The 27,755-nt window shown below is 57.7% G+C and overlaps 2 protein-coding genes across 3 annotated transcripts; one reads left to right on the top strand and one right to left on the bottom strand.

Annotated features, from left to right (window-relative positions):
- Window positions 1-654: 654 nt before the first annotated feature.
- Window positions 655-13,367, top strand: ADAM8 (ADAM metallopeptidase domain 8). The gene is made up of 21 exons (XM_059851031.1): window positions 655-758; window positions 1,773-1,879; window positions 4,846-4,922; window positions 5,126-5,204; window positions 5,298-5,374; window positions 6,119-6,305; window positions 7,094-7,159; window positions 7,250-7,318; window positions 7,869-8,038; window positions 8,132-8,213; window positions 8,734-8,882; window positions 9,656-9,833; window positions 10,480-10,569; window positions 10,801-10,996; window positions 11,159-11,258; window positions 11,325-11,511; window positions 11,600-11,677; window positions 11,764-11,848; window positions 11,938-12,052; window positions 12,131-12,359; window positions 12,527-13,367. Exons 1-21 carry the CDS (start codon window positions 698-700, stop codon window positions 12,680-12,682), a joined length of 2,538 nt encoding a protein of 845 aa, XP_059707014.1. The 5' UTR covers window positions 655-697; the 3' UTR covers window positions 12,683-13,367.
- Window positions 13,368-13,706: 339 nt separating this feature from the next.
- Window positions 13,707-27,720, bottom strand: ERLIN1 (ER lipid raft associated 1). 2 transcript variants are annotated; one of them, XM_059851040.1, is made up of 12 exons: window positions 27,649-27,720; window positions 26,660-26,808; window positions 25,463-25,544; window positions 25,083-25,129; window positions 21,610-21,671; window positions 20,237-20,362; window positions 19,255-19,328; window positions 18,772-18,830; window positions 17,798-17,889; window positions 17,270-17,359; window positions 16,922-17,001; window positions 13,707-16,786 (listed from the first exon to the last, which is right to left on the bottom strand). In XM_059851040.1, exons 2-12 carry the CDS (start codon window positions 26,770-26,772, stop codon window positions 16,568-16,570), a joined length of 1,044 nt encoding a protein of 347 aa, XP_059707023.1. In that variant the 5' UTR covers window positions 26,773-26,808; window positions 27,649-27,720; the 3' UTR covers window positions 13,707-16,567. The 2 variants fall into 2 exon arrangements, with proteins under 2 accessions (XP_059707023.1, XP_059707022.1); XM_059851039.1 differs by lacking the exon at window positions 27,649-27,720 and adding an exon at window positions 27,624-27,645.
- Window positions 27,721-27,755: the final 35 nt, after the last annotated feature.

Below are 27,755 nucleotides of genomic sequence, written 5' to 3'. Positions count from 1 at the left end.
CAGCTTATCTTCCCTGATATCAGAGCTCCAGTGCTTCCTGTGACAGTCCAGCCACCCCAGTGCCCCAGGGACCCTCCTCAATGCCCTGTGGACAGTCCCCATTGCCCCACGGACACCCGTGATGCCCCACGAGCCGCCCCCCGATTTCCCCAGTGCCCCACGGACACGCTCCAATGGCCCGTGGACCCTCTCCAGTGTCCCACTGCCCCTCCAGGTGTCCCTGTGTACCCTTCGCGATTCCCCAGGGACATCCGTGATTGCCCGGGGACAGTCCCCAAGGCTTCACAGAGCCCCACAGAGCACCCTCCCTCAATGTCCCCGTTTCCCTACGGACACCCCCCGCTGCCCGCAGATCCTCCTCGATCCATCACCGGCTGCCCCCGGTGCCCCGTGGCCTCTCCTCAGTTCCCCAGGACCACCCGCGATGTCCCCCGGCCGGTACCCGGTATCCCCTCCCCATTCCCAGCGGGCAGCCCCCAATGCCCGCCCCGGTTCCCCGTGCCCCCCCAGCTCCCGGTGCCCTCTCCGGTTCCCCGCGCCCCCCCAGCTCCCGGTGCCCCCGTCGCGCCGCCGTTCCCCGCCGTGGGCGGCCCGTCCCGCCGCGCCCCGCCCCGTCCCGTCCCGGCCGTGGGTGAGTCACGGCGGGCGGGGGCTGCCGGCGGCGCGGCGAGCGGGGGCACGGCGGGACCTCCGAGCCATGGCCCCGCCGCTCCTGCTGCCGCTGCTGCCGCTGCTGCTGCTGCCGCTGCCGGCCCGCGGTGAGCCTGGGGTCCCGGGCGGGCGGGCGGGGACTTTGGGGGGGCGTGCGACAGGACCCCGCCGTGGGGCAGCGATGGAGCCACCGGGATGCTGGCACGGGGATGCTTTCCCCCCGCGGCTCCCGGGATCCCGGGGTGTTCTCGCCGCCCGAGGGGGAGGATGATGGAGAAGGGACGACCGGGCCGGCCTCGCTCCCACGGGGATGCTCCCGGTGCCTCCCGGGCCGCGCGGGCACTTCGGGAAGGCGACAGGAAGGTGACAGCCGGTGGCCCGCGGCGAGCCGAGGGTCCCCTGTCGCTCAGCCGGTGAGGTCGCCCGGGACTTGTCTGGCTCCGGGCCGTGGGCACCCCGGGACCGAGCAGCCAGCCCCGTCCGAACGCGGCGTTCGGGGCTCCCGGGAAAAGCAAAGCGTTTATGGCAGAAATTCTCCGCTCCGACATCCGAGGAAGGCTGGGAGGGGGCTGAGCCACCCAGGCACCAGCCGCTCTCCCCAGCAGCCCCCACAGCCGCCAGACGCCGAGTCACACGCGGTGGCATCACCATGGGGAGCTGGAAAACCTCCCCGTGCCGCCGCAGCAGGGGCGCGGCGGGGCTTTCAGCCCCAAAGGGTCTTGCTCGCTCTCAGGTGGTGCCGAGCGCTCTGTGGGCGCAGGGGAGTTGCGTTCCCAGCAGATATTTCAGGATTTGCTCTTCGGGCTCATCCCTGCGCCTTCATGCTGGCTGCTCTCGTGGGTCCCCCGGCTTTGAGACTCGAGGGAGCGGCGTGTTCCATGGGGAGGGAGGGTTTAGGTTGGGTATCGGGAAAGGTTTTTTTCCCCCAGGCACGTCCCCGAGGCTGCCAGAGCTCCAGGAGAGCTTGGACACCACTCCAGGGATGCCCAGGGTGGGATTGTTGGGGGTCTGTGCAGGGCCAGGAGCTGGGTCAGTGACCCTCGTGGGACCCTTCCAACTCAGGATATTCTGTGCCTCGGTTGTTCCCGGGCATCTGTCTCAAAGCCCTTCGGCTTTTGCAGGCTCCAGGGCCGGGCTGGAGGAGCTGCCCCACGTGGAGCGGTACGAGACGGTGCTGCCGCGGGAGCTGCCGGTGCCCCGGGGGAAGAGGGACCTCTCCGCGCCTCCGGTGAGTCACAGCCGCCCTCGCTGCTCCCAGGGGATCTGCCCGGGGGGATGCAATCAGCAGGGAACTTGTCCCACCACCAGGCTCAGAGCGGGACCCCCGGACCAACCTTTCGGCCAGACCCGCTCAGCCCTGCACCAAACGAATGAGATGCTGCCCGTTTCCTTGCCTTGCTTCCACCCCGGAGGATGGAGGTGCTGGAGCATTGATCAGATCAGCTTTTCTGGGCTGTTTTGGGTCTAATTAGGACCTGCAGACAGCGGGGTGCACTCCTGGAGAGAGGGGCTGCTTTCTCCAGGGCTTTTTTTGGAGACGTGACCCAGCGGTGCCACCTCTTGCAGCCTTGCTGTGATCTTGTGACATCTGGTCTTTCCTTAAGGAGGGGTTTGCAGAGCCTCGTGGAGCTGTAAGCACTTTTCTTGCTGTGTTTGCTGAAGTTGGGGCTTTTTTTGTCCTTTGGGACGGAGAAATAAGAATCAGAAAGTTGCAGAAATCCACATGAAAGCAAACCAGTGCTGTTTTTCTTGGGAAACCTGGCAATTTGGGGGAAGGAATGGGGTTTGAGTCAGGAGTTTGGAGTGCTTGATGATGCCTTGACCTCAAAGTCACTTTCCTCATTGCCTTACAGAGAAATTCAGCCAATTTCTTTTTTTTTTTAATTCCTTTTCTAGCCCCAAAAAGCGCTGATTTTAGCGCCTGGAGGCACGGAGGGACTGGGGGCACGTATTCCCCAGTGCCACAGAGCACGTTCCTCTGTGATTCAAACCCTTCCTGATAAGCTAGCTTCAAAAACACTCCCCAAAGCATCTGTTTTCCCTGCTCCAGAAACCTAAACTTGTCCACGAGATAAACATTCCCCAGGCTATTTAGAGACTCCATCTGTGCCGGGCGTGCGCCGGCACCGATCCCCCCGGGAAGGGGAGCTCACCCACCTCGGGATCCCTCTGGAGAAGACATCTGCCAGGAGCTGAGTGCCTCGGGACTGCCACAGGGGCTGTCTGAGCGGTGGCACCTGGATTTGGTCTTGGTTTGGGTGGTCCTTGGATGTCCCAAACCTGCCTTGTTCAGGGTAGGGAGTCTTCTGCTTTCCAAGACCTTTTTTGCTGCCTCTTGGAGAGAGGTTAGGTTTGCTCTGCTGGTCGTCTGGGTGGGGAAGAAGCTCTCAGCAAGGTTTGACCACCACCAAGCCCCTGTGAGACAGACATGGGTGTGCTCCACACTGGCTCTTCCTGCTGCCAGGAGAGGCATAGGCCACCAGGAGCTGGTTCTGGGGTCAGAGTGGCTGGGACACATGGGATTGGTGCAGCAGGTAGAGGTTGAAGCAGACCAGCCACCCCCTGGCTTTGCTTAAAAAGCAAAAAGTTCATCCCTGCAGGCAGGGTGGAGCCCTGGGTCCTGCAGCACGGCATCTCCTGGGTGCCAGCCTTCCCACCAGCCCAGCAGGGAGAGTGGCACACCCGGGTTCTTCATGGAAAGGGCTCTGGGAAAGTGTACAAGGCCTTCTGGCTCTTCCCACCTGAGCTGGGGTGGGATGGGACATCCCATGCCCATCCTCTGCAAGCTCTCTGGGTCTCTTACTGAGAGCAGCTGGAAGAAATCCCTCCTGTCCCTGTGCTCTGGCTGTGGCTCTGCTGTGCTGGCTCAGCACGGCCACGGGGCTCTCAGGGCTGCTCCCAAAGCCTTCCCATCTGGAGCCCTTGCACAGCCCATGCTGATGAGGCAGGGGCTGATTCAGAGCAGCTTTAGCAGGGCTTTTTATTCTAAACTCGCCCTGCGGTCGTCTCCCAGAGACGCTCCCTGACCCTGCACCCCCTTCCAAGTGCTTTCCTGCCATTCCTTGAGAGCTCTTCTGGCCTTGGGGTTGCCAACAATAACAAAGGATGGCTTTGTTGGCGGACAGGGGTCGGGACAGACGCTGTTCATAAGAGAGGAATTTTCCAGGGACCCACGAGCGTGCTGCCACGCTGGTCTGGAGCTGCAGACCAGGGAGGATGGGGGCAGCTGAGTGACAGGCAAAGCCTCTCACCTGGCCCCGCTGCTGGCACTGAGTCAGCAGGGCTTTCCACTCAGCCTGGCTCCTTCCAGGGTGCAGATCATCCCCTTGGGAATGCTGAGCCATGGCATGACAGCTGTCACCCTCCCCAGGGAGAGGCAGCACGCCTCATCCCTGAGGAATGCTGGCCCCATGGGAAAGGTTTGCTTGGCCTTTGGCTGGGCTCTTTCCACACCTGGATTTGGCAAGGGCTGAGGATGTGCCCTCGGGAGAGGTCTCAGATCCCTCATGGCAAGGGCACAGCCTGACACAATTTCTTTCCCAGTGACCCCAGTGGGATGGGACCTCTGGAGGTGGAGATCTCAGGACAGCCCAGAGGGAAACAATTTTCCTGTAGGAACATCTCCATCCTGAGGGTTCAGGGCTCAGCTGGCTGAGCCACAGCCACCCTGGCTCCCTCCCACCAGGATCTGGGACACAGTGCCACTGAAGGGTGCTCTGAGAGGCCAAGGGAAGGCAGCTCCCTAAACGTGATGTGGCGTGTCAGAGCAGGCAGGCAGGCAGAAGTCTCTGCTGATAAGAGCCATGGGGATCTTTGTGGTTCAGCTGGTGAGTAAGTGCTGAACTCAGACCCCAAAAAAGGAGCTCTGTGACTGATGAGTAGGAAACCTCAGTCCCTGGCAGGGCCATCTGCATCCATGTGTCAGACACGGGAAACCAGACTCTGCTGACTCCGTCTCCTTGCGGGTGACCTGCTCTTCATCTCAGGATGTGCTGGGGATTTGCCTTATTGCCCACAGGCTCTCTTCCTTCTCTTCTGATTTCCTGTGTCTTTGCTGCATGCCTCCAGGCTGAGGGGCCAGGCTCCCTCAGCAGGGCACTCACAGCCCCTGTCCCCTTTCTGGGCAGGACAGGGGCCCCTCTGGTGCAGCTCTGGCTCCTGCTGAGTCTCTGATGGCACCTCTCTTTCATGCAGAGCACCTACCCAAGCCATGTCCTCTACAGCGTCCGTGCTGAAGGCAGGGAGCACCTCCTGTGGCTGGAGAAGAACAGGTGAGGGCAGGTGGGCACGGTGGGGTGTCCTGAGGGGGGGGTGGTTTGCAGCCCACCCTTGCCCTGAGCATCCCTTCTCCAAGGCCTGGCGTCACTGCAGCGCTGACCTAAGCCCACCTGAAACCCACCTGAGGAGGGTTCACAGTCCCCACATGCTCCCCCCAAAGCGGGGTGGCTGCTGATGCCCCCTCCCCACCCCGCAGGTTCCTGCTGGGGCAGCACTACACCGAGACTCACTACTCCGCCGACGGCTCGGAGATCACGGAGCAGCCGGACACCCAGGTACGGGCTGGCTGGGGGGGGGAGCAGCTCCCCCATCCCTCGGGGGTCCCACTGTGCCGGGGCAGCCCCCACAGCTGTGCTCTGTCTCGGCAGGATCACTGCTTCTACCAGGGCCACGTGCGGGGACAGCCCGACTCGGCGGCGAGCATCAGCACCTGCGGCGGGCTCAGGTAGGGCCCCGGTGAGCTGGAGCCCTGCTCCTGGCTGGGGACAGCTGCCAGCCTCGGCACATGGCACGGGGAGCCGGGGTGACAGAGACCCGGTGAGCCGGTGAAAAGCCCGGGTGACCCAGAGTGACCGAGCCCCGGTGACCCGGAGTGACAAAGCCCCGGTGACCGAGCCCCGGTGAGCCGGAGTGACCGAGCCCCGGCCGTGCTGATGGAGCGAGAGCTCCGCTTTCCCTGCGGAAGGGAAGGTGACATCCCTCTTCCTGCGGGAGGTGCCGGCCTGGCTGGGTGCCCGGCAGGAAAGGCTCAGGGCGCTCTGGGGGCTGACTCACGGCAGGGGGGTGACAGCGGAGCCCTGACACCCCCGGAGCTCCGGGCAGCAGTGCCCTGGCTGGATCCGTCCTTAAAGGATCAGCTGCTGAACTCCAGGACATTCCTGCTGTCTGGAGTACTGGATGCTCCCCGTGCTGCGGTGCTCGTCCCCTCCCAGCCCCGCAGCCAGTCTGGCAGCTGTATTTGTGTAGATCCCAGAACGGTTCGGGATGGAAGGGACCTTAAAGCTCATGGAAGGGACCTTAAAGCCGTGGGCAGGGACACCTTCCACTAGACCAGCTGGCTCCATCCTGGCCTTGAACAGTTCCAGGGATGGGGCACCCACCACAGGCACTTCCAGGGTGGGTGTAGGGTCTGTCCGTGTCCTGCCTGTCCCCCCAGCCTGACGCCTGCCCTCTCTCCGTGTCTCCCCAGTGGGTTTTTCCGGGTGAATGAGACCACCTTCCTGCTGGAGCCGCTGGAGGGGACCGCGGCCGGCCGGCACGCCGTGTACCGAGCTGCTCACCTGCGGGGCAAACGCGGCACCTGCCGGGAGCCCGGGGCCACCCTGCAGTACGACCGCGAGCCCAAAATCCCTGCGGCCATGAAGCTCTACCGCTGGGTAGGGATGGGATTGCACCGCTGCTCCTTCCTGAGCCGGGTCCTGGGAAGGAGGAGGGGGATGTTCTGTGCCTCTCGGCCGTGCCCCTCTCCCACAAGCTGGTGGTCAGGGGTCCCAACAGAGGGGTTTGTGGTGGGAACAGGCCCTCGGGTCCTGTGCCGTGAGCAGGAGCATCCTCCCACCCCAGGGGCTCAGCAATCCTGCAGAGCCTGGTGGGGTATCCTACAGCATTTGCAGGCAAGCCCGACAGGGGAGAGAGAATGATGTGTCTGACTCCATCTTATCAGAAGGCTAATTAATTACTTTATTATACTATATTATTCTATACATCTAAAAACTGAGCCACAACAACTGCACAAAATCTCGTGACAGTCAGCCAACAGTCCCAACACACACCTGACAGGCCAAGGAAACAAAACACCATCACCTTGGGTAAACAATCTCCACATTGCATTCTACTTTGGCACAGCAAATGACATAAGAATTGTGTTTTCCCTTTCTCTGAGGTTCAGAGAATGTGAATCCCTGAAATATTCTTGGGAAGAATTGTGCCTCGCTTTTCTCTAGGAAGAGAAATGTGGGGCTACAGTATCCCTGCAGCAGGCTTGGGTTTCCCAGCATGCTGGCTGGAAGAAGTCTGAAACCCAGCAAAACAACATCCCAGAGCAGAGCTAGGAGACCTGCTAACCTTGGAATGTCCTCCAGGATCCGGCACACTCCATGGGATGTGGCTCAGCCGGTGGCTTGGCGAGCTGCAAGCTGAGCCCCACTTCCCTCTTCCCTTTCAGAAATCAGGCCCGGTACAGAAAGGTCCCCGGTACGTGGAGCTGGTCCTGGTGGCAGACAACCAGGAGGTAAAGTGGGGACAATGGTGCCTGAGGGTTTGCTGTCCCAGCCTGCAGTGAGGAGCTCACCCTGGGAACCTCTCCGTGTCCTTCCCACAGTTCAGGAAGCACAAGGACCTCCGCACGGTGCAGAACCGCATGAAGGAAATCGTGAACCACGTGGACAAGGTGAGCCAAGGGCTCTGGATCCCCCTCCCAGCTCCGGGGTGGGCACAGAGGAGGTGGCACACAGGTTGGCACACAGGTGGGGTGGTGGAGCTGGAGCCAACCTCAGGCCCACAGGGTGACCACATCCCTCGGCCAACCACATGTGCAGTGAGGACATGGGTGGCTCAGCTCTGCCCACAAGGGAAATTTTGTCCTGTAACCCCTGGGAGCACATCCCATGGGTGGCCACTCTCAGGCTGGAGTGGCTGCTTACAAAGGGAGGGATGCATTGGGCCGTGCTGGCTTTCCTGGTGGCTTTGCTTGAGCCCCAGTTGTTGGTTAGCAGTGTGGGAGCCACACCCCAACCTTCACCAGCCAAGAGAGAGCCCAGAGGTTTGGGGGGAAATCCTGTGTCCGTGGTCACCCCAGCTTGTGTCATTTATTGAGGTGACAGAGGTGACATTGCCCAGTGAGGAGCGTCCTGGGCTTGGCTGCAGCTGGGGCAGGTGGGACCTCCCTGCTGCTGCTGCAGCCCAAATCCAGGCTCCCTCTGGGCTGTGTCCCACCCCAGCTGTACCAGCCCCTCCGCCTGCGGGTGGCCCTGATCGGCCTGGAGGTGTGGGACCACAGGGACAAGATCACAGTCAGCCCCAACCCCGAGGTGACCCTGGACAACTTCCTGCACTGGCGGGAGTCGGAGCTGCTGCGGAAGAAGCCCCACGACAACGCCCAGCTGATCACGTAAGGACAGGGGGGCCTGGCCACCCCCTCGCCACCCTGCCAGCCCTGCCACCACGCAGGGCAGGTGGCCATGGTGGCATCTCCATCCCACAGGGGCGTTGACTTCCACGGCAACACCGTGGGGCTGGCCAAGAAGCTGGTGATGTGCAGCCGGGACTCCGGCGGTGTCAACCAGGTGGGTGCTGTGCCCGGCCCTCCCTGCGCTGCCACCCAGGGCCACCTCCTCCTCCACTGGTCCCCAGCTGTCCCCCTCTGCAGCCTCAAGGCTGGATTCAGTCCCTGGCATCTCCATCCCCTGACTGACCCCCAGAGAGGTGCTGGGGCTGTGGACACCCAGCTGGGTACCTGGGGTACCTTTGGTGCCCTTGGGAAGCCTCCCAGAGAAGCTCCACGGACACAGGAGCTGGGATTTTGGGAGGCTATCAGGTGGCTGCGAGTGGCTGTGCTTCTCATCCCTCCCAAGGAGCAGGAGAGATTGGCTGTGGGACCTGTGACCTCCCAGACCCACCACAAACCATCATTTTTGGAGCAGCCACTTTGTCCAAGCTCAGTGACAGCCCTGAGAGACCAATCTGGGCCTCTTGAGGGGCCTCAGGGCCACATCCAGCTTGTCCCTTCCCTGAGCATGGCAGTGTGAGGAGACAGTGGAGAAACCAGAAGGTCATTGAAGCCAGGCTGAGCTCCTTGTCCCACAGGACCACAGCACGAACCCCATCGGAGCTGCGTCCACCATGGCTCACGAGATGGGGCACAACCTGGGCATGTCCCACGACGAGGACGTCGCCGGCTGCCGCTGCCCTGTCCCCAAAGCTGACGGGGGCTGCGTCATGGCAGGCAGCGTGGGGTGAGTGGAGGAGGCAGGGGGACATCCCTGGGCAGCAAATGTACAGAGGTGACCTCTGACAGGGTGCCCTGATGGGGTGGAACCAGTGAGATGGTCGGGTCTGGGTGGACATCCCACCCCACCTCACTGCATGTCATTGTCACTGCTTTGTGATGAAGGGATGGGACTATTTTTGGGCTGAGACCCATTTATTGCTCAGATAAACATCAGTCTCAGGGTCTGTGAGATTTTAGAGGAGCAAGCAGTTGGCCATAGCTCAGAGTAGTCACAAGTTCTTCGTTACAAGGCAATACAGAACCTTCTAAACCAATGGATAGATGCCACAAGGTTCATTTTGCTTTTCTAACCTACCACCTTTACTTCACTGTGGATACTTTTGCCCAATGGGCTTCTGTCACACTTATATGCTTCTATTACAACTTCTAAACTCTTGGCTCACTCTATACAACCACACCCCTACATTACACACCCTTCACCATCTTATCAATGCAGTTTGCTACATTACAAACCCTTCACCAATGCAGTTTCTCACTTAAGGCAAATTCTTACAACTACAGAAACCCAAGTTTCTGGTTTTTCTGCTTAATGTCTGTGTGTTTCATTTTTACATCAATCCAAGCTTCTCCCAAGGCTGCAGATCAAACCCTTCACTGTCTGTGGAAGTTTCTATTTTTCCGATTCCCACAACCTCAGGTGCCTCTGAGTGGGTGGGTGGCCCTCCACCTTCCCCCGGGGCTCTCTGCTGATGGTGTCCCGGTTCTGTGCCCCTCCAGGCTGGTGTACCCCAAGCTCTTCAGCCGGTGCAGCGAGCAGGACATGTGGCAGTTCCTGGGGGACCCCCGCACCAGCTGCCTGCTGAACGCGCCACGGGCGGACGAGCTCTACGGAGGGCCGGTGTGCGGGAACCAGTTCGTGGAGCGGGGAGAGCAGTGCGACTGCGGCACGCCCCAGGTGGGGACGCTCTCCCAAGGGCTGGCAACCAGGGTGGCCGGCAGGGGCCCGAGAGCTGTCCAGCCCCTGATGCTTCTGCCAAAAAGTAACCGGCAGAGGATGTTCGTGTGTGCCCCGCTTGGTGTAGCTGGCTGTGAATTTAGCCTAGGAAAGATGGACATCCCCTCGTTTCCTCCAGAGATGTCCCCCTCCACATCGGGGCATGTTGTTCTTTCAAGAGTGGTGCTCAGCTGTTTCTCATCCCTACCAGCACACCACTGGGGGGTGGAATTAAGACAGGCACTGCCTCTGGGATAAATCCCTGGTCACAGCCCTGTGCTGGCGCTTGAAGGAATGTTCCCCTGATGCAGGGAGCACAGAAATCCTCACTTTTTCTCCTTCCTGGAGACGTGCAAAGGGAACCAGCTCAGGCTCCATCTTCTGAAAAAAATCCTTTCTGCTCCTTCGGTTCGGTGTTGGTAATGGGGATAAAGAGGCAGCAGGAACGGTCTCCACCTAGGATGTTGTGGTTTTAGCCCGTGGTTCAGCCCACGGCAGCTACACTGCTACAGGCACCTGGTGACTTGGCAGCCTGGTCCCCTGGGAAAGGAAGGAAAGGGTTCTTCAGGGGCTTCCAGGAGGGTTTAATTCCATCCCTGTCTCGCAGGAGTGCTCGGACCGCTGCTGCAATGCCACCACGTGCCAGCTGAGAGAGGGAGCCGAGTGTGCCCGAGGGGAATGCTGCCAGGACTGCAAGGTACTGCCGCCCACAGGGGAGCAGCTCGGCAGGTTCCCAAGCAGGGGAAGAGCCGATCCGAGCCCTGGAGGAGTCTCTGCGCTGTGCAGCGGCTCAGTTCGGTAGCAGAGTGTCAGCGTCTGGATCCAGGGCGTGCTGGGAGGTGTCTCCCAGACCGGGGTGATGCTGTGCTGCGGTGCCTGGAGAAGTGAGAGCATCCGGGCAGTGCTGACACCCCTGTTCTCCGTGCAGGTGAAAGCTGCAGGGACGCTCTGCCGGGCCAGCAAGAACGACTGCGACCTCGCCGAGCACTGCAGCGGCCTCAGCGCCGAGTGCCCCGAGGATGTGTTCCAGGAGAACGGCATCTCCTGCCAGCACGGCAGCGGCTACTGCTACAACGGGGCCTGCCCTTCGCACGGCGAGCAGTGCCGGGCGCTCTGGGGCGCAGGTAGGGCCCCCTCCCTGCCCATCCTCCCGCCCCACCAGCTGCGGGATGTGCCTGCAGCCCCCGGGCCAGCGCATCGCCCGGCTGCTGTCCCTTCCTGCATCCCCGGCTGCCGATCCCAAAGCGGGCTCCGGCTCCGTGTGACCCTTCCCGTGTGTCCCGCAGAGGCGCAGGTGGCTCCTGACGTCTGCTTCAAGCACAACAGCGAGCAGCACGTTCACCTGCACTGCCTCACCGAGTACGGCAAGCAGCCCTGCAGCCCCAAGTAAGGACAGGGGTGCGGGGGGTGCCCCAGCCCGGCCGAGCCGGCGCTCACGGCTGTGTCCCGCAGGGATGTCAAGTGCGGCACGCTGCTGTGCCTGAGCGACAACACCCAGCCCATCCTGGGCAGCGGCTACTACTCCTTCGGCTACTACTTCGGCCGCTTCAAGTGCAAGGCGGTGATCGCGGGCAACGACGCCGGGGAGGCGGCCGAACTGCGGCTGGTGCCCACGGGCGCCAAGTGCGGCGAGGAGATGGTGAGAGCCGGGCCGGGGCCGTGCCGGGCCGGGGCGGGGTGAGCGCCGGCCCCGGGGCAGCCTCAGAACCAACCCTGCGTGCCCCCAGGTCTGCTACGCCGGGCGCTGCCAGAACCTCCTGGTCTACGGCGACAAGAACTGCTCGGCCAAGTGCAACAACCACGGGGTAGGCGGCGGGATCGCCCTTCCCGGAGCTGCTGCGAGCCCCGCGGCACGGCCACCGCCCTGACTCCGCTCTGCCCCCTCTCCCAGGTGTGCAACCACCGGCGCGAATGTCACTGCGACCCGGGCTGGGCAGCGCCCTACTGCGAGCAGGAGATTTCGGGGATAGCCGCAGGTACGGTGCCGCCGAGGGAGCCTGGGGAGGGGGCTGCACCGGCTGCCAGGTGCTGCTCCGTCCCCGAGCGCCCGGTTTGGTCCCCGCAGGGAGCGGCAGCGCGGTGCTGGCGGCCGGGCTGGCCGTGCTGGCCCTGGCCGGCGTGGGGCTGGCCAGCGGCGTGGTGCTCCTGAGAGCCAGGGCGGCGCGGCGCTCCCACAAAGGGTAATCCCCGTCTCGGCTGCTCGGGGCTGAGCTCCAGGGGTGCCCCGAGCAGCCCCACATGGTGTCCGTGTCCCACAGGAGCTCCAGCGGGATTCCCTCCGGCCTCGCCAACCCGCTGTTCCAGGAGGGTGGCCGGACGCGGCCGGGCCGCCGCCAGCTGTCCCGCAGGGACATCGGCCAGCCCAGCCTGCTCAGCAGCACGGCGGCCCCGCGGGCGGCCCGGGCACACAGCCCGGTGCTGGTCCCGCAGCCACCCGCACCCGGCCCGCTGGGGCCACCTCGGTCCCCTCCGGGATGGTCCCCGCAGGTAACCTCCCCTCCCGGTGGCCCCTGCCCCACCTGTGCGGGGCGCAAACGTGGGGTGGCCCAGGCTGGTGGCTTGGGGGGGCTTGGGGGGCCCTTCCTCCACCCCCTGCCCCCTCCGGGTCCCCGCTGGGTGCCCGGGTGAGGCAGTCGGGTCTCTCCTCCCGCCAGGCGAAGCCGAAGCCGCCCAGCAAACCTCTGCCAGCGCTGAAGAGCAAAGTGCTGAGCCACGGCGAGGGGCTGCCGGCACCGTCCCTCCCGCCGACCCCCTTCCAGCGGTGTCCCCCGCCGAAGGTGGCCCTGAAGCCGCCCCCAGGCAGGAGGTGACCAAGGATGCTCCATCCGCCACCGCGGCCGGCCGAGGAGCGGCACAGCTGGGCGGGTGGCACGGCTGGGCAGCCATGGTCTCGCTGCCACCCTTACTTGAATTGCCGGCCGGACCCTCGGGCCCTGCCCGGGGTGGGCACCAGTGTTTACAGATCCTCGAGTTGTGCCTTAATGGACTCGGCAGCCCCACGGGTGTTCCAGGAGGAGCCTCCAGCCGGGAAGGAAACCAAGAGCGGGGACAATGCCAGCTCTGGTTTGGAGGACCAACCCACGTTGGCCCAGGCTCTCCTGCGCCCTTGGAGCTGCTGCCTTCTCTCCCGACGTCCTGAATGTGTCCTGTCCTCCTGCCCTTCCCTGCCGGGGCTGCGGTGAGGAGCTCCTGGCATCACGGGGCAGGAAGAGCACGGCTCCGTGGGGACCTGCCCCGGCTGGGGACATCACACGGGGGGATGTCACCGGGGGCTGTGGCAGGTCCAAGCTGGGCTTGGCCTCCCCACGGGGCTTTTACCTCTGGAGTTACTCCTTGAGTGTTCAAAAGGGAATTCCCTGGGAGCCTTTTTACTGCAGCCATTTATTTATGACCCCTATGTGACCATTTTGAACCACTTGCTGTAAAACCAGGCCTCCCATTTTTGATATGATTTAGGTTCAAGGCTTTTATACCAATAAAGACTGAAGGAAGAGGTGTCATGGGGTGTGTCTGGGCAGGAGGGCACGGTGGGGTGGCAGCAGGCAGGGAGCTGTGCAGGGATCACTGAAGGGGGAAAAGGGTGGAGCTGAACTCCCCCATCCAGTGCCAGAGCCACGGGGGCCAAACTGCAGCACATTTTGCCAGGCATGCAGAGCCAGGCTGCTCCAGGATGCTGCAGGGAGTCCCCTCATGCTCAGCACCATCCTGGCTGTGGCTTGCTTTGAGTGCAGGCTCCCAGGGTGGCACTTGCTGCAGCTGAGGCCATCCCCACCATGCAGTGCTGCTGCAGGGGGAGAGGCAGGGTTCTAGGACACATAAAACCATTCCAAAACATGGTAACAAAATAATTTTATTCTGCTTTATCAAAAGAACTGAACTGTGAATGTAAACCTGACCGGATGTATCGTGTTTCCTTAAGGAGATGAGCATCCAGGGGCAGACCCCTTTAGCCATAGGCCCACAGGAGCCATGGGAGCAGAGAGAAAAGCCAGTTCCATCCCAAAATCCTGGCTGCAGCCACGTCCCAGCTCACAGCTGGGGCTCAGAGGGCAGCACAGCCCACGCCAGGGGGCCAAAGCCGTGGCCACCCCCTCCTGCACACGCTGGGGCTGCTGCAGCAGGGGCTGGGGAAGCAGGGAAGGGTGGGGGAGGCTGCTGCAGAAGGCACTGGGCATCACACATGCTGCTGCAGGACCTGGGACCACGGGAGCATCCCCTGGGGTCCCTCAGACCACGTTGGGAGGTGGCTGATGCATACAGAGGGACACTGAGCCAGTGACAGCCACTCAAGGCAAAGCCAGTGACAGCCACTCAATGCAGGATCCAAAGGGAAGCAGCTCCTCCTGCAATTTCCTGGCAGGCTTTCTTGCTCCCTGCATCTTGCTCTGATCGCTGCAGGAGAGGTGTGAACTGCCTGGTTACTGCTCCCAGCAGTTCCCCTCTGCCCTTGTCACTTCCAGGCTGGCAGAACCTTCTCTGTCCAGCCATTCCTGATGCCCAGTGTGCCCAACCCCAGTGACACGTGAAGGAAATCGTGGAGACCACATTCCTGCCAGCATTCCCTCCAGCAGTGCATCTAGCCTATAAAGCCAGCCCTCATCCCACAATCCAACCAAAGTGGTGCTGCTGGGGTGAGGGGAGGTCTGTGCCAAGGGCCTGCTGCAACACTGAGGAGGTGGCAGGGCAGAGATGAGACTACACTGCTTCCTCAAAGCCATGCCACGGGGAAAAAAGGGACCCTGCAAGCCAAGCAGCACTTCCAGGAAACACTTCCAACACTACAGAACACACTGCCACTCCCTCTCTGCCCTGGCTCCTGCCATGGCAGGGTTGGAAGAGGAGCTGGGATCCTGGAGCAGAGCATCAGCTGAGCCTTGGGAGTTTGCAGGCAGAGAAAGGACAAGAAAGACCACCCGAAACTGCAGCCAAGTCCCACAGTTATGTCTGAAGGGGCAGGGCCAACACAACCCTGCTGTGCCCCAGAGATGGAGCAGAGCAGCCAGGGCAGGAGGAGGAGAGACAGAGACAGCAGGAGGAGGCACCGTGTGCTGCTGGACACTCTGCCACCCCTGAAGCCCAGCCACACAGGGTGGGGACACAGCACTGCAGAGCCCAAGCCCACACAGCTCCTCTGGGGACACCACCAGCACAGGCAAAGCTGCTTTGGCTTGAATGTTTCTCAATGGCACAGGCTAAACACATCCCTCCCCTTGCCACGAGGCTGCAGATGGAGCCAGGGACAGAAGATTTCAAAAGGTCAAGTGGCCAGAGTGTCACCACCCCCCAGCCCCTCCAAGGGTGGCATGGCTGCTCTGAGGGGACAGGACAGCAGGAAGGATGCACAGGGAGAGGTCTCTGAACATGCAGCAGGCAGTGCTGGGGTGCTCCCAGCTGGAGGATGGCATTCCTGCTCTTGCCAGCTGCTTCCCTAAGTGTTGCACCCCAGATCCTCACAGAACACGAGGAGGAGCAGGTCCTAAAAGCAAGCACATCCTCACAAGCAGGGGGAGGAAAGAGGGAGAGCAGAAAGCAGGTTTGTCCCAGCAGATTCCCCCCCTCCCCGAGCAGCTCTCCCTCACCCTGCCATAGCACACCAGGAGCAGGGTTGGATATACCACAGCACAAATCAGGACAGATGATCTATCTGCCAGCAAGCCTGGCCAGGGATGAGAGGACCAGGGACACACTCCTTGCCATGGCTGCTCAAGGACATTCAAAGCAGGTCCCACTTCCTGGAGCAGTGGATTTTGCATGGAGGAGCAGTGATGCCTCACCTGCTTTGCAGCTGAAGTGTCAAACATCCGAACTGCTGCACAGCAGGGTCCTTTCACTCTTCTCTTCCCCTTCACTTTGCCAGCATGGCAGAGCAATGGAAATTCAGCCCCCTTCTCCTGGTGAATGACTTATAGGGAGGCTGGAATCTGAGCAAAGACTTGCCAGGCTCTGTTCCCAACCAGCTGCTCCGAGGTGCTCCTGAAAATCTGGCTTAGGCGGCAATGAGACTCAGCCACCCAGTGGGAACACCACAGTCAGTCCCAGGCAGCCAGTGCAAGGCTCTTGCTTGGAGAGGGGGGTCACAGAATCCCTTCAGAGGTTGCTTCCTTCCTCCAAGTCGTTATCTAACACTGCTGTCTGCAGGAATACCATGGCTGTGCAGATCCTACTCCCATAACCTATTCCACAGCAAAGCACTCCTTGCCCCCAGCAGGAACACGCTGGCCAAGGAGAGTCCACTCCACTGGAGTCCTTGAGGAGAGCGAGACAGCGTCAGCAGAAACCTTCACCAAGCAAAGCTTCAGCAGCAGGACGAGGGGAACCTCCTCTTCACTCAGCCTCAGCCAGGAGTGCTGAGCAATGGCCAGTGTGCAGCAACACAGCACTCAAAGCCACATCTCCTTCCTGCTAAATAACTGCACCTACCCCGGGAGGCTTTCCTGCTGTCTGTCGTTTAATATTCCAGTATAGGTATGTTAGTACAGGATTATCCCTCCTTTGGAAGCACCAATTTCACAGGGGGAGAAACAGAAGAGGCAGAGCCCTTGTGGTCTGTTGCTAGAAGAAAATCAACCCAAACTGCCACCTATACACAAGATGTCCAGGCAGGCAGGTGCTGCATCCGCCCCAGCGGCACAGGGCCTCGTCCCCGGGCACAGCCGGGCTCGCTGCTGAGCTACACCGGGCTCCCTTCTGCCTCCTCAGCCACTGCTCTCCTCGCCTCTGAGGGGCCTTTCTCCAGGGCTCTCTGGGGTTTCCTGTGCAGGAAGGCTGGTTTGGTGGGCAGTCCTCAGGCTGGCCTGCTGGAAGGCACAGGAATCCAGGAACATGCCGGGGATGCGGTCGCCGAAGTACAGCTTGCTGTTGGCAGCTATGGCCTGGTACTTCATCAGCTCCAGATACTCAGGGGTCAGCTTCAGCTGCAAGAAACAGAAACCAGAGACCCTAAGGGACAACTTTCTGTGCCCTGTGGTGCTAGGTTTCATGTCAGGCAGCCCCTCATGGGGTGTGGGGCTGTTAGATCAAGTGTTTTCCCAGTGCTTCCCAGAGCTCACCTTGTTGGCGTCAGCCAGCTTCCGAGCAGTGTAGTACTCTGCATCAGCTTTTGCCTTCTCCCTTGCCAGGAATGCAGCATCTAACACAGCAGCACAGGAGGGACAGGAGAGAAAGCATTAGGAAGTGAAGGGCCCATATCACACTGAGCAGCTGAGCCCTCATTCCATGGGGACCAGCTGACCCAGGAGTGCCTGTGACAGCCTGGCTGGCCCTGCAGCTTCCTGGAGAGTTCCATGCACGGGGCAGGAACCATCCCAGTGCACAGCCTTGCACCCCTGCAGCACCCTCGATGACTTCTGCAGGTCTGAGGTTCCTCCAGCTGCCACCAGCCCCAGCAGTGTGCTCACCCTCAATCTCAGAAATCCGCTTCTCCGTTTCCTTCTCCATGATCTTCTGCTGGTAGTGGATCCTGGCCACCTGTGCAGCCTTCTCTGCTTCTGCAATCACAAAGGGCTCAGCTGAGAAATCTGCTTCTCAAGCCTTGAGCACCAGCACCCTCACCCCAGCAGCAGCTGCCACACCAGGAGCTGGCTCCCTGCTCTCTCCCTTCCCACTCAGTGCCAGTCTGTGCTCCAAGCAGCAGAGTTACAGGAAGAAAGCTCTCCAGACAATGTTGGTGTCTGCAGAGCTGACATCCTCTTTACAAGCACAGGGACACGGAGCTCCAAGCCCAAGCAGCTTTTCCAGCAGAGTGATTTCCTCCATCCCTGCTGCAGGACAGAGGTGCTGTGGGATTTTCACCCAGATGTTCCAACAACTGCTTGTGCAGCCTGGCTGAGCCTCCCTCAGGGAGATGCCAGTGATGAAGACAATGTCCTGCCCCAGCTTAGCAGGGAAGGCAGGAATGGAGGCTGAGCCTGTGCTGGTGCCATTACCAATGAGTGCTTTCTTCCTGTCTGTCTCTGCCTCCTTCTCCACCACCTTCTGCCTCTGGGCTGCAATCAGCAGCTTGGTCTTCTCAGCCTCCCTGCAAGGGGAGAAGTGTTATCCTGGGAAAAGGGAATGAGGAGCAGCATTGGGGTACACAAAACAGGGAGTACTTTGGACCTTATTAGCATAACAGATGTGATTAACAAAATGCCTTGGCAAGAGCAAACAGAACTTTGAGAATTAAATCAAGATTGCTAGAAGATTCAATTTCAGACTGGTTTACTGGCAAAAGAAAATTACATTGACTTCTGCAAGCAAGAGATGTTTAAAATGTGTAAGTTTGATTATGCGATGATTAACTCAAACACTGTAGTAAAACATTACAAATCTTCCTAGAATAAGTATATAAGCAGTTGCACTTCACAATAAATTTGCATTCTTTGACCATCTCAAAGTCTCCCCCATCTCTCCAATTGCTGATAGAGCAGCTCTGCATCCCAGGAGAGGCCATGGGGACAAGGGGCCAGCCAGCTGCCAGCTGCCAGCTCCCAGCTGTGGGGACTGGCTCTGTCTGTAGCTGCATGAGCACACACAGGCCAGAGGAAGGGATCACCCCCCTCTCCATCCTGCCACATCTGGATTCAAGTCCAGTCTGAGGCCTTCAGGACGAGGAACAGGGCAAGGTGGGCTGGGAGCTGGGCTTGCTCAACCAAAGGTTGAGACCTAACAGCATCTCCCCTTCTGCCCAAAGGCATCCCAGAGATCCTGGAGGGGAGCTTATGGGCAAGACATCAAGACCCCTGAGCCCCAATTTCAGTATGGAAATGGAAAACAGAAGGCACAAGCACACCAGGCCACGCACATGCTGCCTGGAGCTCACCTCTCACTCCCTGAGCACCAGGGCAGAGCTTTCCAACAGCACTGTGCCTGTGCAGGACCCTCAAAAGTAACTAATGCAATTTTATGCCCAGCTACTTACATTAGCTCAAAGTTTCTACGGATGGCCTCTGGGATTTTGGGTTTTGTGACACGCACGGCCTGTGAGAGCAGAGAAAGGGAGCACTTTGAATGAAACTCTTTGAGGCAATCTGGATAACCAAGACATCTCTCTGCAAAACCACCTGCAGTGCTGTGGACAGTGGTGCCTAATCCTCCTGTGTAACACAGCTGAGCATGGTCACTCTCCTAGAGGTGTCCCACATTTCCATTTCCTGCCATCCATCCCAATCCACACTCCCACCAGGGACAGAGGCTCCAAGCCTTGTCCAACCTGGCTTTGGACACTTCCAGGGATCCAGGGGGAGCTTCTCTGGGCACCCTGTGCCAGGACCTCACCTCTCTTAGCATAAACCATTCATCTTTCAGTTTAAAACTGCTGTCCCTTGTCCTGTCACTGCAGGCTTTGGCAAAAAGTCTTTCTCCACCTTTTAAAATCTCTCATTATTGAGAGGCCACAACCCACCTGGATAGTGAGACCTGGTGCCATGACATTGAGGTCTTTCTGCAGGGCCAACTTCAAGTTCTCATCTATCTGATCTGTGTTTGGAGGACAAAAGAGAGACCAGTTGGTTTATCACGTTTTCCCCCACAGCTTGTGTGGCAAAGAGCCAGCAGGCCTTGAAGAGCAGATAACTCTAGGGTCTAAGATAAGGATGCTTCCTGAGACATTGTTTCCCTTCCTATGCCCCCTGAAAAACATTCCCAAAAGGAGAGTTACATGCTGCTGACTAGAAAAGTTCAGCTGTTGATGGATTTGTGTTATCTGAACTAAGTGCGAGTGGCTTTCAGCATCTCAGCAAGAAAGAATGCTCAGAGCCAGTGGCAGAAGTCTATCCCTTCTCAGCACCTGGACTTGGAGTACATCAATATTAAAATTCTGACAACCTTTTAAGGATGTCAAAAGCCATTTTTCCCCTGCCATAAGTCATTTTTGCCCTGCTCAGGCACTCAAGAAGGAACAGAACCTGTTCTGTCTTTGGGGCACAGGTCCACCAACAAAGTATAACTTGTGCTAATTCCTGAAGCACTGCTACCTGCCTGTGAAAAACCTTCCAGCCCTCACTTCTTAGAGACAGCCAGAAGGGAGCTGTGAAAGTACAAAAGTGAATTCAGCAACAGAGCAGGGGATTAAAAGCACAAACAGAACAAGACAAATCCACTGTCATAGCGAAGGCCACAGGCATCACTGCACACACAAGAGCTGAGTGGCTGCTTTGTGCATCCAGAAAAAAAGGTGGAAAAAGACTGAAACCAAATTCCCACATGCAGATGGGGAAAGACAGAGACACCTGAGTCACTGAAGTTACAGGGGGAGTGGCAGATGGATGTAAAAGGAGCTGCTTCTACAACTGCAACTCCAGCACAGGGGCAGTGTGGTCCAAGGGCTTGGCTGTAAGATATTCCAGGAAGATTCCAGTGGGATCACCCAGGCACCATGCACTCACCAAACAGCTCGATGTACACCTCCTGCAGGGTGTGAGCACTGCAGAACTGGTTCAGCTCGTGGTGGATTTTGTTGAAGATCAAGGTCTTGTCGTAGTCAGCTGTGTAATTCCTCACAATGTCGTACACTGGGGAAGGGAGAGAACCACCACAGTTCAGCACTGGCACCTGTCAGGATGTCAGGGAAGGAGTGCAGCACTGGGACAGGGCTTTTCCAGGACTTGGGTAGCCAAAGCCACAGCTGCCCTGCCCAGCTGTCAGGTGCTGCTGGGATTACACAACTTCAAGGAGCAGCCATGGCAGATGTACTGCCTGGTCCTGTTTTATCATCTGCATACACAAATGAAACAGCAAAGCCTCACCAGCACCTGCATGCACAGGAGCAGGTACTGCTGAGAAGTGAAAACAAGGATCACTCCCATTATTTAAGCCAAGTAGATCCTGCACCGAAAGGAGCATGGGCAGCAGGTCAGGGGAGGGGATTCTCTCCCTCTGCTCCTGCTGAGACCCCACCTGGAACCCAGTGCACAGCTCTGGTCTGCTCCCCCCCACACATGAGGAGGACATTGGAACTGTTGGAGCAGGTCCAGAGGAGGCCATGGAGTTGCTGAGGGGGTCTGGAGCACCTTCCCTCTGAAGCCAGGCTGGGAGAGCTGGGAATGCTCAGCCTGGAGAAGGGAAGGGTGTGTGGAAACCTCACAGCTCCTTCCAGAGCCTGAAGGGACACAGGGAAACTGGAGAGGGACCCTGCATTGGGAACTGGAGGGATAGGACAAGGGAAATGGGTTCAAACTGAAAGAGGGGAAATTTAGGTGAGATAAATGGAAGGAATTCTTGGTTGTGAGGGTGGGCAGGCCCTGGCACAGGGTGCCCAGAACAGCTGGGGCTGCCTCTGGATCCCTGGCAGTGCCCAAGGCCAGGCTGGACAGGGCTTGGAGCAGCCTGGGATAGTGGAAGGTGTCCCTGCCCATGGCAGGGGTTGGGATGTGCTGAGCTTTAAGGTCCCTTCCAGCCCAAACCCCTCCATGACTCTATGAATAACACCAGGAATTCACCCTCCAGTGCCTCAGCAATGCTGGAGTTTTGCATTAAGCTGTGCTGCTGAACAGAACAAGCTGTCTGTGTCTTTGGGGTGGTGAAAGAAGAAGGTAAGATGCTCCTCCATGGGTTCTGTCTGTGCAATTTTCTCAGGAGCTGAGCTGGAAGCACCTGCACCAACACTACAGGATCAGGAAGGTAAGGGTAACAGCAAATGGAAACAGACAGGGAAGTTCTGCTGGCATGGAAAAGGGAAGTCCTGCAAACCAAGACAGAGCTGCCCCAGGATGAGTGAGGACAGTCACAGCTCTGCCTGTGGAACCAGGATGGGAAATACCTGCATATGGGGCCAGCTTATTCACAACTTCTATTCGGTCAATGTAGATCATAACACCACCACTGCAAGGGAAAAGAGACTTCATCAGCCACCACTGCAGCTGCTAACAGTCAACAGATATAAAGGAAAAGCATCTTTATCCCTCTTTTAACAGATTTAAAGGAAAGGCATCTTTATCCCTCTTTTACAATATTCTGAGCATTTTGCAATGAGATGGCAGTGAATCCCAGTCCTTCTCTCTGCATAAATCCAGCAAACCTGCAAAGCACTTCCCATTTCTGGTTTCCTACTCAACCAGCCAAAGGAAAGCTTTTCAGTACAGGAATGTAGCTGCAGCTCTCAGGAAAGCAGAGGGGAATGCAGCAAGGACAGCAGGTGACACCTGCCACCAAATGCAGACACACCTCAGCTCTTTTGGGCAGCAATACATGTCAAATAGAAAAAGCCCTTAGTTTAATTCACACAATCACAAACTCCAGCAGCAGCTTGGCAAGGCCCAGGAGAAAGGAAGGAACAAAGCACATGGCAGACTTCAATTCATGCTCCCAGCTCCAGTGTCTCCTGGAGCTCTCCAGGAACTCCACAAGCACCTCAGCAGAGGCAGCCTGCAGGCAATCCAAGAAAGGATGGCAGGGAAAAGGGGGAATCAGAGGCCAGGCTTGTCCCCAGCCTCTGCTCTTGCTGGTGTGGCTTTCAGAAAGCCAAGCCCACTCCTGGGTACCTGTAACACCAGAGAGAAGCACAAGCTCTACAGGGAAGGGAAAAAACCCTTAACTTTCAGCAGCTCTAAGTCTCAAGAGAGCCTAACTTTAAAGCAGAATGATGTCCTTGGGACAAAGGCTTATCACAGAGCAGAAGCTTCAGCAGGAACTGTTTAGAGACAGCTCATTCCTGGCAGTGCAACTCCCACATTCCCAAACTCAGTCTCTGTGATGTTTTAAGTCAAACATATCCCCCACGACAAACTCCTTTTCTTATTTTGCAGATCTTGATCTCTGGCAGCTCAAAGACAGGTCTGCAGGAAAAAAAAACAACCTGAACTTGCCTGTGTCTGTGCTCTTTTGGAAAAGGCCTCCCAAGCCCAGCCTGTGCTTGCTCCAAACCTGCTTCAGGACAACTATGAGCTAAAACCACTGGTGATAGATGGACCTGATCTGCTGCAAATCTGGCATTTCAATTTTAAAGGGATGTCAGAAAGAAAAGGAGAGCCTCAGCAGCACCCTGGATCCTATCAGGATTCCTCCAAAGCCCCACAACACCTCCCTGGCAGGGAAGGGTCTGAAATGGCACCTCAGACCTGTGAGGGCTGCCTGACTCTCCCACCACCTTCCACAGCAACCCTGCTGAGGGGCAGTCTGGGACAATAACTGGGATATTATCCACTGTTACTCCACTATAATGAATAATTCAGAAGTGCTTATGTGGCATGCTGGGGGATAAGTGCATTTTATCAGTCCTGCTGGTCGTGCAGTGGCTTTGGGGAAACAGGTGCCACTCAGACCCCAAAGTCTGCAGGGAGAGAGGAACAAGGAGAAATCCATAAAAGGAGGATCAACACATAGAAGTTTATAATTAGGCAGCAGTGGGCAAGGAGACAGCATCCAGGGAATGCCACAGGAGATGGACACGGGTAGCAAGAAGACCCTGGAAAGCCTCAAACAATTCAGGTTCTAACCCAGGGTTTAAAAATCTCTATTTAATGTATTCACTGAATGCTGCCAGGTACAAACAAGACAGGTAAGGCAAAAATTGGGGATGGGACACCCACACGCTTCCCAATATAGATAAGGACACAGGGAACAGGAATACAAAGAAAAACCCAGCCTTTCAAATGTGGTGGTTTCATATGTAAACACAAAACCTGAAACTGTTTGGGATCTATTCTGGTAGCAGACTTTGAACTGGGACAGTGACAGTGCAGGTGTGTTCCAGTTGTTATTTATAAGCTCATGTTTAACTATGGAAATGTGGATGCAAAGCTTTGGCACTGAGCAGCCACAGACTCTGGACCCCAAATGCAGCCAACTGAAAGGTTCCTGCAGCAACACCTGGGCAATGGGCAGGGCTGCTGGGACCTTTGGTCAGGAGTGCTTTCAATTATTAACTGAGAACTGCTTTCACCAGCTGCCTGCTGGTTTAAAGCCCATTTTTACTGCCTGCACCTCCCAACCCCCTGCATTGCACAACTGAACCCCGCAACGCTGAAATTCAACAGGAACTTCATTTTCAGCTCCCAAATCACAGAAGCACAGAATGGTTGAGGCTGGCTTTGGCCTCAACCTTTGACCTTTTGGCCTTGTTTACCTCACCACAAAAGGACTCTGGACAAGGCCCTGAAGTGACAGGACATGGGGGAATGGGTTCAGACTGACAGAGGGGAAATTTAGGTGAAATATTAGGGAGGAATTGTTCCCTGGGAGGGTGGGCAGGCCCTGGCACAGGGTGCCCAGAGCAGCTGTGGCTGCCCCTGGATCCCTGGCAGTGCCCAAGGTCAGGTTGGAGAAACCTGGGACAGTGGAAGGTGTCCCTGCCATGGCAGGAGTGGCACTGGATGGGCTTTGAGGTCCCTTCCCACCCAAACCACTCTGTGAATCTGTGAAAGCTGCAGCACTGAACACCAACACTGTTTATAGATACTCCTAAAAAACATTCAGATACTCCTGAAAAACCTTTGGAATCTGAAATTAAAACCATGAGACCTTTACAGTAATATTTAAGCCCCAGCAATGTCTGATGCTGAACAACTCCAAGAAAGTTAATATGGGTTAAATCTGATCAAAATTAACTCTGTTTTATTAACATTGCCACTAACATTCACCTTTTAATTTCAATGTGGTCACTGTATGTCACCACTCCAGCCACCACTGATTTATTTTTTTAAACAGAAATATTGCTGAGGACCCTGAATACAAAAGAAAAGGATAATCACCAGATTTTTTTTTTTTTTACCCTGAAGAGTCATCACTTTAACTTGTGGATGAACCAACACAACAGGATCTGTAACCCAACTCAACCCACCCTCTCCTCCTGCTTGTTACAACTCAAGCAGGTCTGTACTGACAGAAGAATCAGCCTGATCATGCAGCAGGAATTTCATTTGGAAGTGAACTCCCTCCCATCAGGAGGATTCCCACTCCCTGCTTCCTTCTGCCCACTGCTGGGGTCAGAACCTGTATCAGCCACAAGACCCAGAGTGGAAAGAACCAGTCTGAGGGCACAGCAAAGCACAAGCAACAGGGTGTCAGAGTAACTGAGGGGAGAAGCCCAGAAAAATTCAAGATAACATCACAGTAAATGCAAACATCCTCTGAACAGCAGCTCCAGCATGAGCCAGTGTTCCCTCCTGTTCTGTTACACTGTGTACATTTGGGATTAATTTTATGGCAGCTGCCTTTACATCCCAATCCCTATGTCCCAGCCCTGCAAAAGACCCCAGGGAGTGCATCTAGAAGAAACACAAGTGGAAGCCATACCTTGTCCCACAAGGCACATTCTTCACTTCATCAGTCTGCAGCGTGGTCTGCAACACAAACACAGCAGTGCTCACAAACCTGGCTCCCAGGAAGGCCCAGACTCCCACAGTGGAGCCAAAACTGTGTCCTGTGCCTCCCTGGTGATGCCTGCAGGTGTGGGTAGAAGGCAAAGCTTCTCCTCCCCTGCCCTTTGGGAGATGCACAGGCAGCTGTGCCCGTTTCCCTGCTCCGCCAGGAAACAGCGACAGCCACAAACATGGACTGTCCTCCCTGAGCAGGACACTGCCAGTCCCAGCAGTGTCACACACACACAAACATGGTGGGGAGAGCTTTCCAGGAGGACAAGTCCTGGCTCCTCAGAGGAGGGAGAGGGCACTGACCTGCACGGATTTGAAGGTGGTGATGAACGGGAGCATGATGTGGTAGCCAGGGCCGCTGGGGCTGGTCAGCAACGCACCACCCCTGAGGAGAGGGAGGAAAACAGGCTCAGGAAGGTGGCAAACAGCAAGGACTGGCTCTGAGGGCCAGCTCAAATTGCCAGGGGCCACAGAGAACTGCATCAGTGCCCTGAATTCACCAGCAATTCCCCAGCAGAAGGGCTGAGTGCACCCCATCTTTGCCTGCTACAACTCTGCATGAAGCCTTTAACTCTCGGAGCAGGCAGCTACTGCTAAAGCCTCCCAGCACTGCAACACTGCACAGAGCTGCAAGAAGGCAGATTTCTCCTCTAAATAGTTTGCTGGTAACCATGGAAAAATGCAGCCGTGGATGTGATGCTGCCAGTTTGGATTTTGGCACAGCCCCTCACCCAGAGAAAACCCCCTGGGGTTTTAATGCTCAGCACAATTGTGGTTAAAGGGAACTGGGGACATCTGAGGGCTCTTAGCAGAGAGCAGTCCTAATCAACTCCTTGAAGTAAAAGCTGGCAGAGGTGTCACACCCTCCCCAGGAACAGTGCAGTCTCCCCAAGTGCTACACACTCTGCAGAGTGCTCTTTCCTTTAGTCTTCAGTCTTTTCTCTTCTATGGATGCTGTTAGTGTGCACATTCAATGGGCTGCTTTAGTTTAGTTCCCCCGCACTGCACAAAGTTGAATTTTGTCTTAAGTAAAATACACTTCTATGCAAACTAACAATAAAACTGAAACCTCTCTACTCATTTTTTTTTCCTCAGGTGGCACAGTCCCTAGGTCTTCACAGAATTTATTGTGCTCTATTCCATTAAGAACATTTTTACTTTCAATTTTTTTGTGTGCCGAGTGGGAAGGGCGGGGAAAACATTCCACAGCGGGAGCTCTGGCTGGGTGACAGTTTGGGACAAAGGTGACAGCTCTTGCTGGCACAGGGGGAGAGACCAACAGATGCCAGCAGGCAGGACAGACCCAGGGCTCTGGAATCAGTTTGTGACAAGGGCAGGGAAGAAGGAGAGGCAGGAGAAGCAGCTCAGAGACGCAAACACAGAAGGGGCCCGGGTGAAGGGAGCAGAAACAGCCCACACGGGGGGAAAAACCAGAGGGGAGCACAGGACAGAGCAATGCCGGGGACAGGGATGGATGCCAGCCCCGGAGGGGCTCCGTACCTGTAATACACGGCCAGGTGTCCCTCCTCGACCCTGTGGATGGCGGAGTAGAGCAGGAAGACCAGGAGCCCGGTGGCGGCGGCGGCCGCGGCCCCGGCCTGGGCCATGGCCATGCTCGCATCCCCTCGGGCCCGGGGGCTCCGCGGGCCCTGCACAGAACAGCGTCAGCGGGACACGGCCCCACACACCGCACAGGGACAGGGACACGGCCCCACACACCGCACAGGGACGGGGCCCGGCCCTGCACGGCAACACCGTCAGCACCGCCCCGGCAGCGGGACGGGACGGGACGGGACAGGGACGGGGCCCGGCCCGGAGCCCATCCCCGTGCTCCTCTGGCCCGCCCCTATCCCTATCCTGCACCTGCCCCTAGCCCTAGCCCGTCCTATCCCATACCTGCCATTACTCCATAGCTATTCCAATCCCTATGCTTTATCCCAGTTCTTGTCCCATACCTGTCCCGTTCCTTTATCCCAACCCCTGTCCTTTATCCCGATCCCTGTCCCGTTCCTTTATGTCAATCCCTTATCCCAATCCCGGTCCTATATCTGTCACTATCGTATATCCTAATCCCTACCCCATATCTGTCCCGTTCCTTTATCTCAGTCCTTTATCCCAATTCCAGTCCCGTACGTGTCCCGGTCCTTTATCCCAATCCCTATCCTGTATCCCAATCTCTGTCCTGTTCCTTTACCCAGATCCTTCATCTCAATCCCTGTCCCGTTCCTTTATCCCGATCCCTTTCCTTTACCCCAATCCCTGTCCCGTTCTTTTATCCCGTTCCCTTATCCCCATCCCTGTCCCGTTCCTTTATCCCAATCCCATACTTCTATCCCGATCCCGTTCCTTTATCCCGTTCCCAGTCCCGTACCTGCCCCGTTTCTTTATCCCGTTCCCTGTCCCGTTCCTTTATCCCGATCCCTTTCCTCTACCCCAATCCCAATCCCGTTCCTTTATCCCATACCTTTATCCCGTTCCCTGTCCCGTACCTGTCCCGTTCCCCACGTGCTGCCGAGGCCGCGCTCCCACCCCCGCCGCGCACGCGCGCCGGCGCGCGGCACCATGGGCGCGCCACGTCGGCGCGGGAAGATGACGT

Source organism: Haemorhous mexicanus, chromosome 7 (genome assembly GCF_027477595.1).
Source record: "Haemorhous mexicanus isolate bHaeMex1 chromosome 7, bHaeMex1.pri, whole genome shotgun sequence".
Classification (NCBI taxonomy): domain Eukaryota; kingdom Metazoa; phylum Chordata; class Aves; order Passeriformes; family Fringillidae; genus Haemorhous; species Haemorhous mexicanus.
Note: the sequence above shows the minus strand (reverse complement) of the source record. Positions and strands in the feature narration are given on the sequence as shown.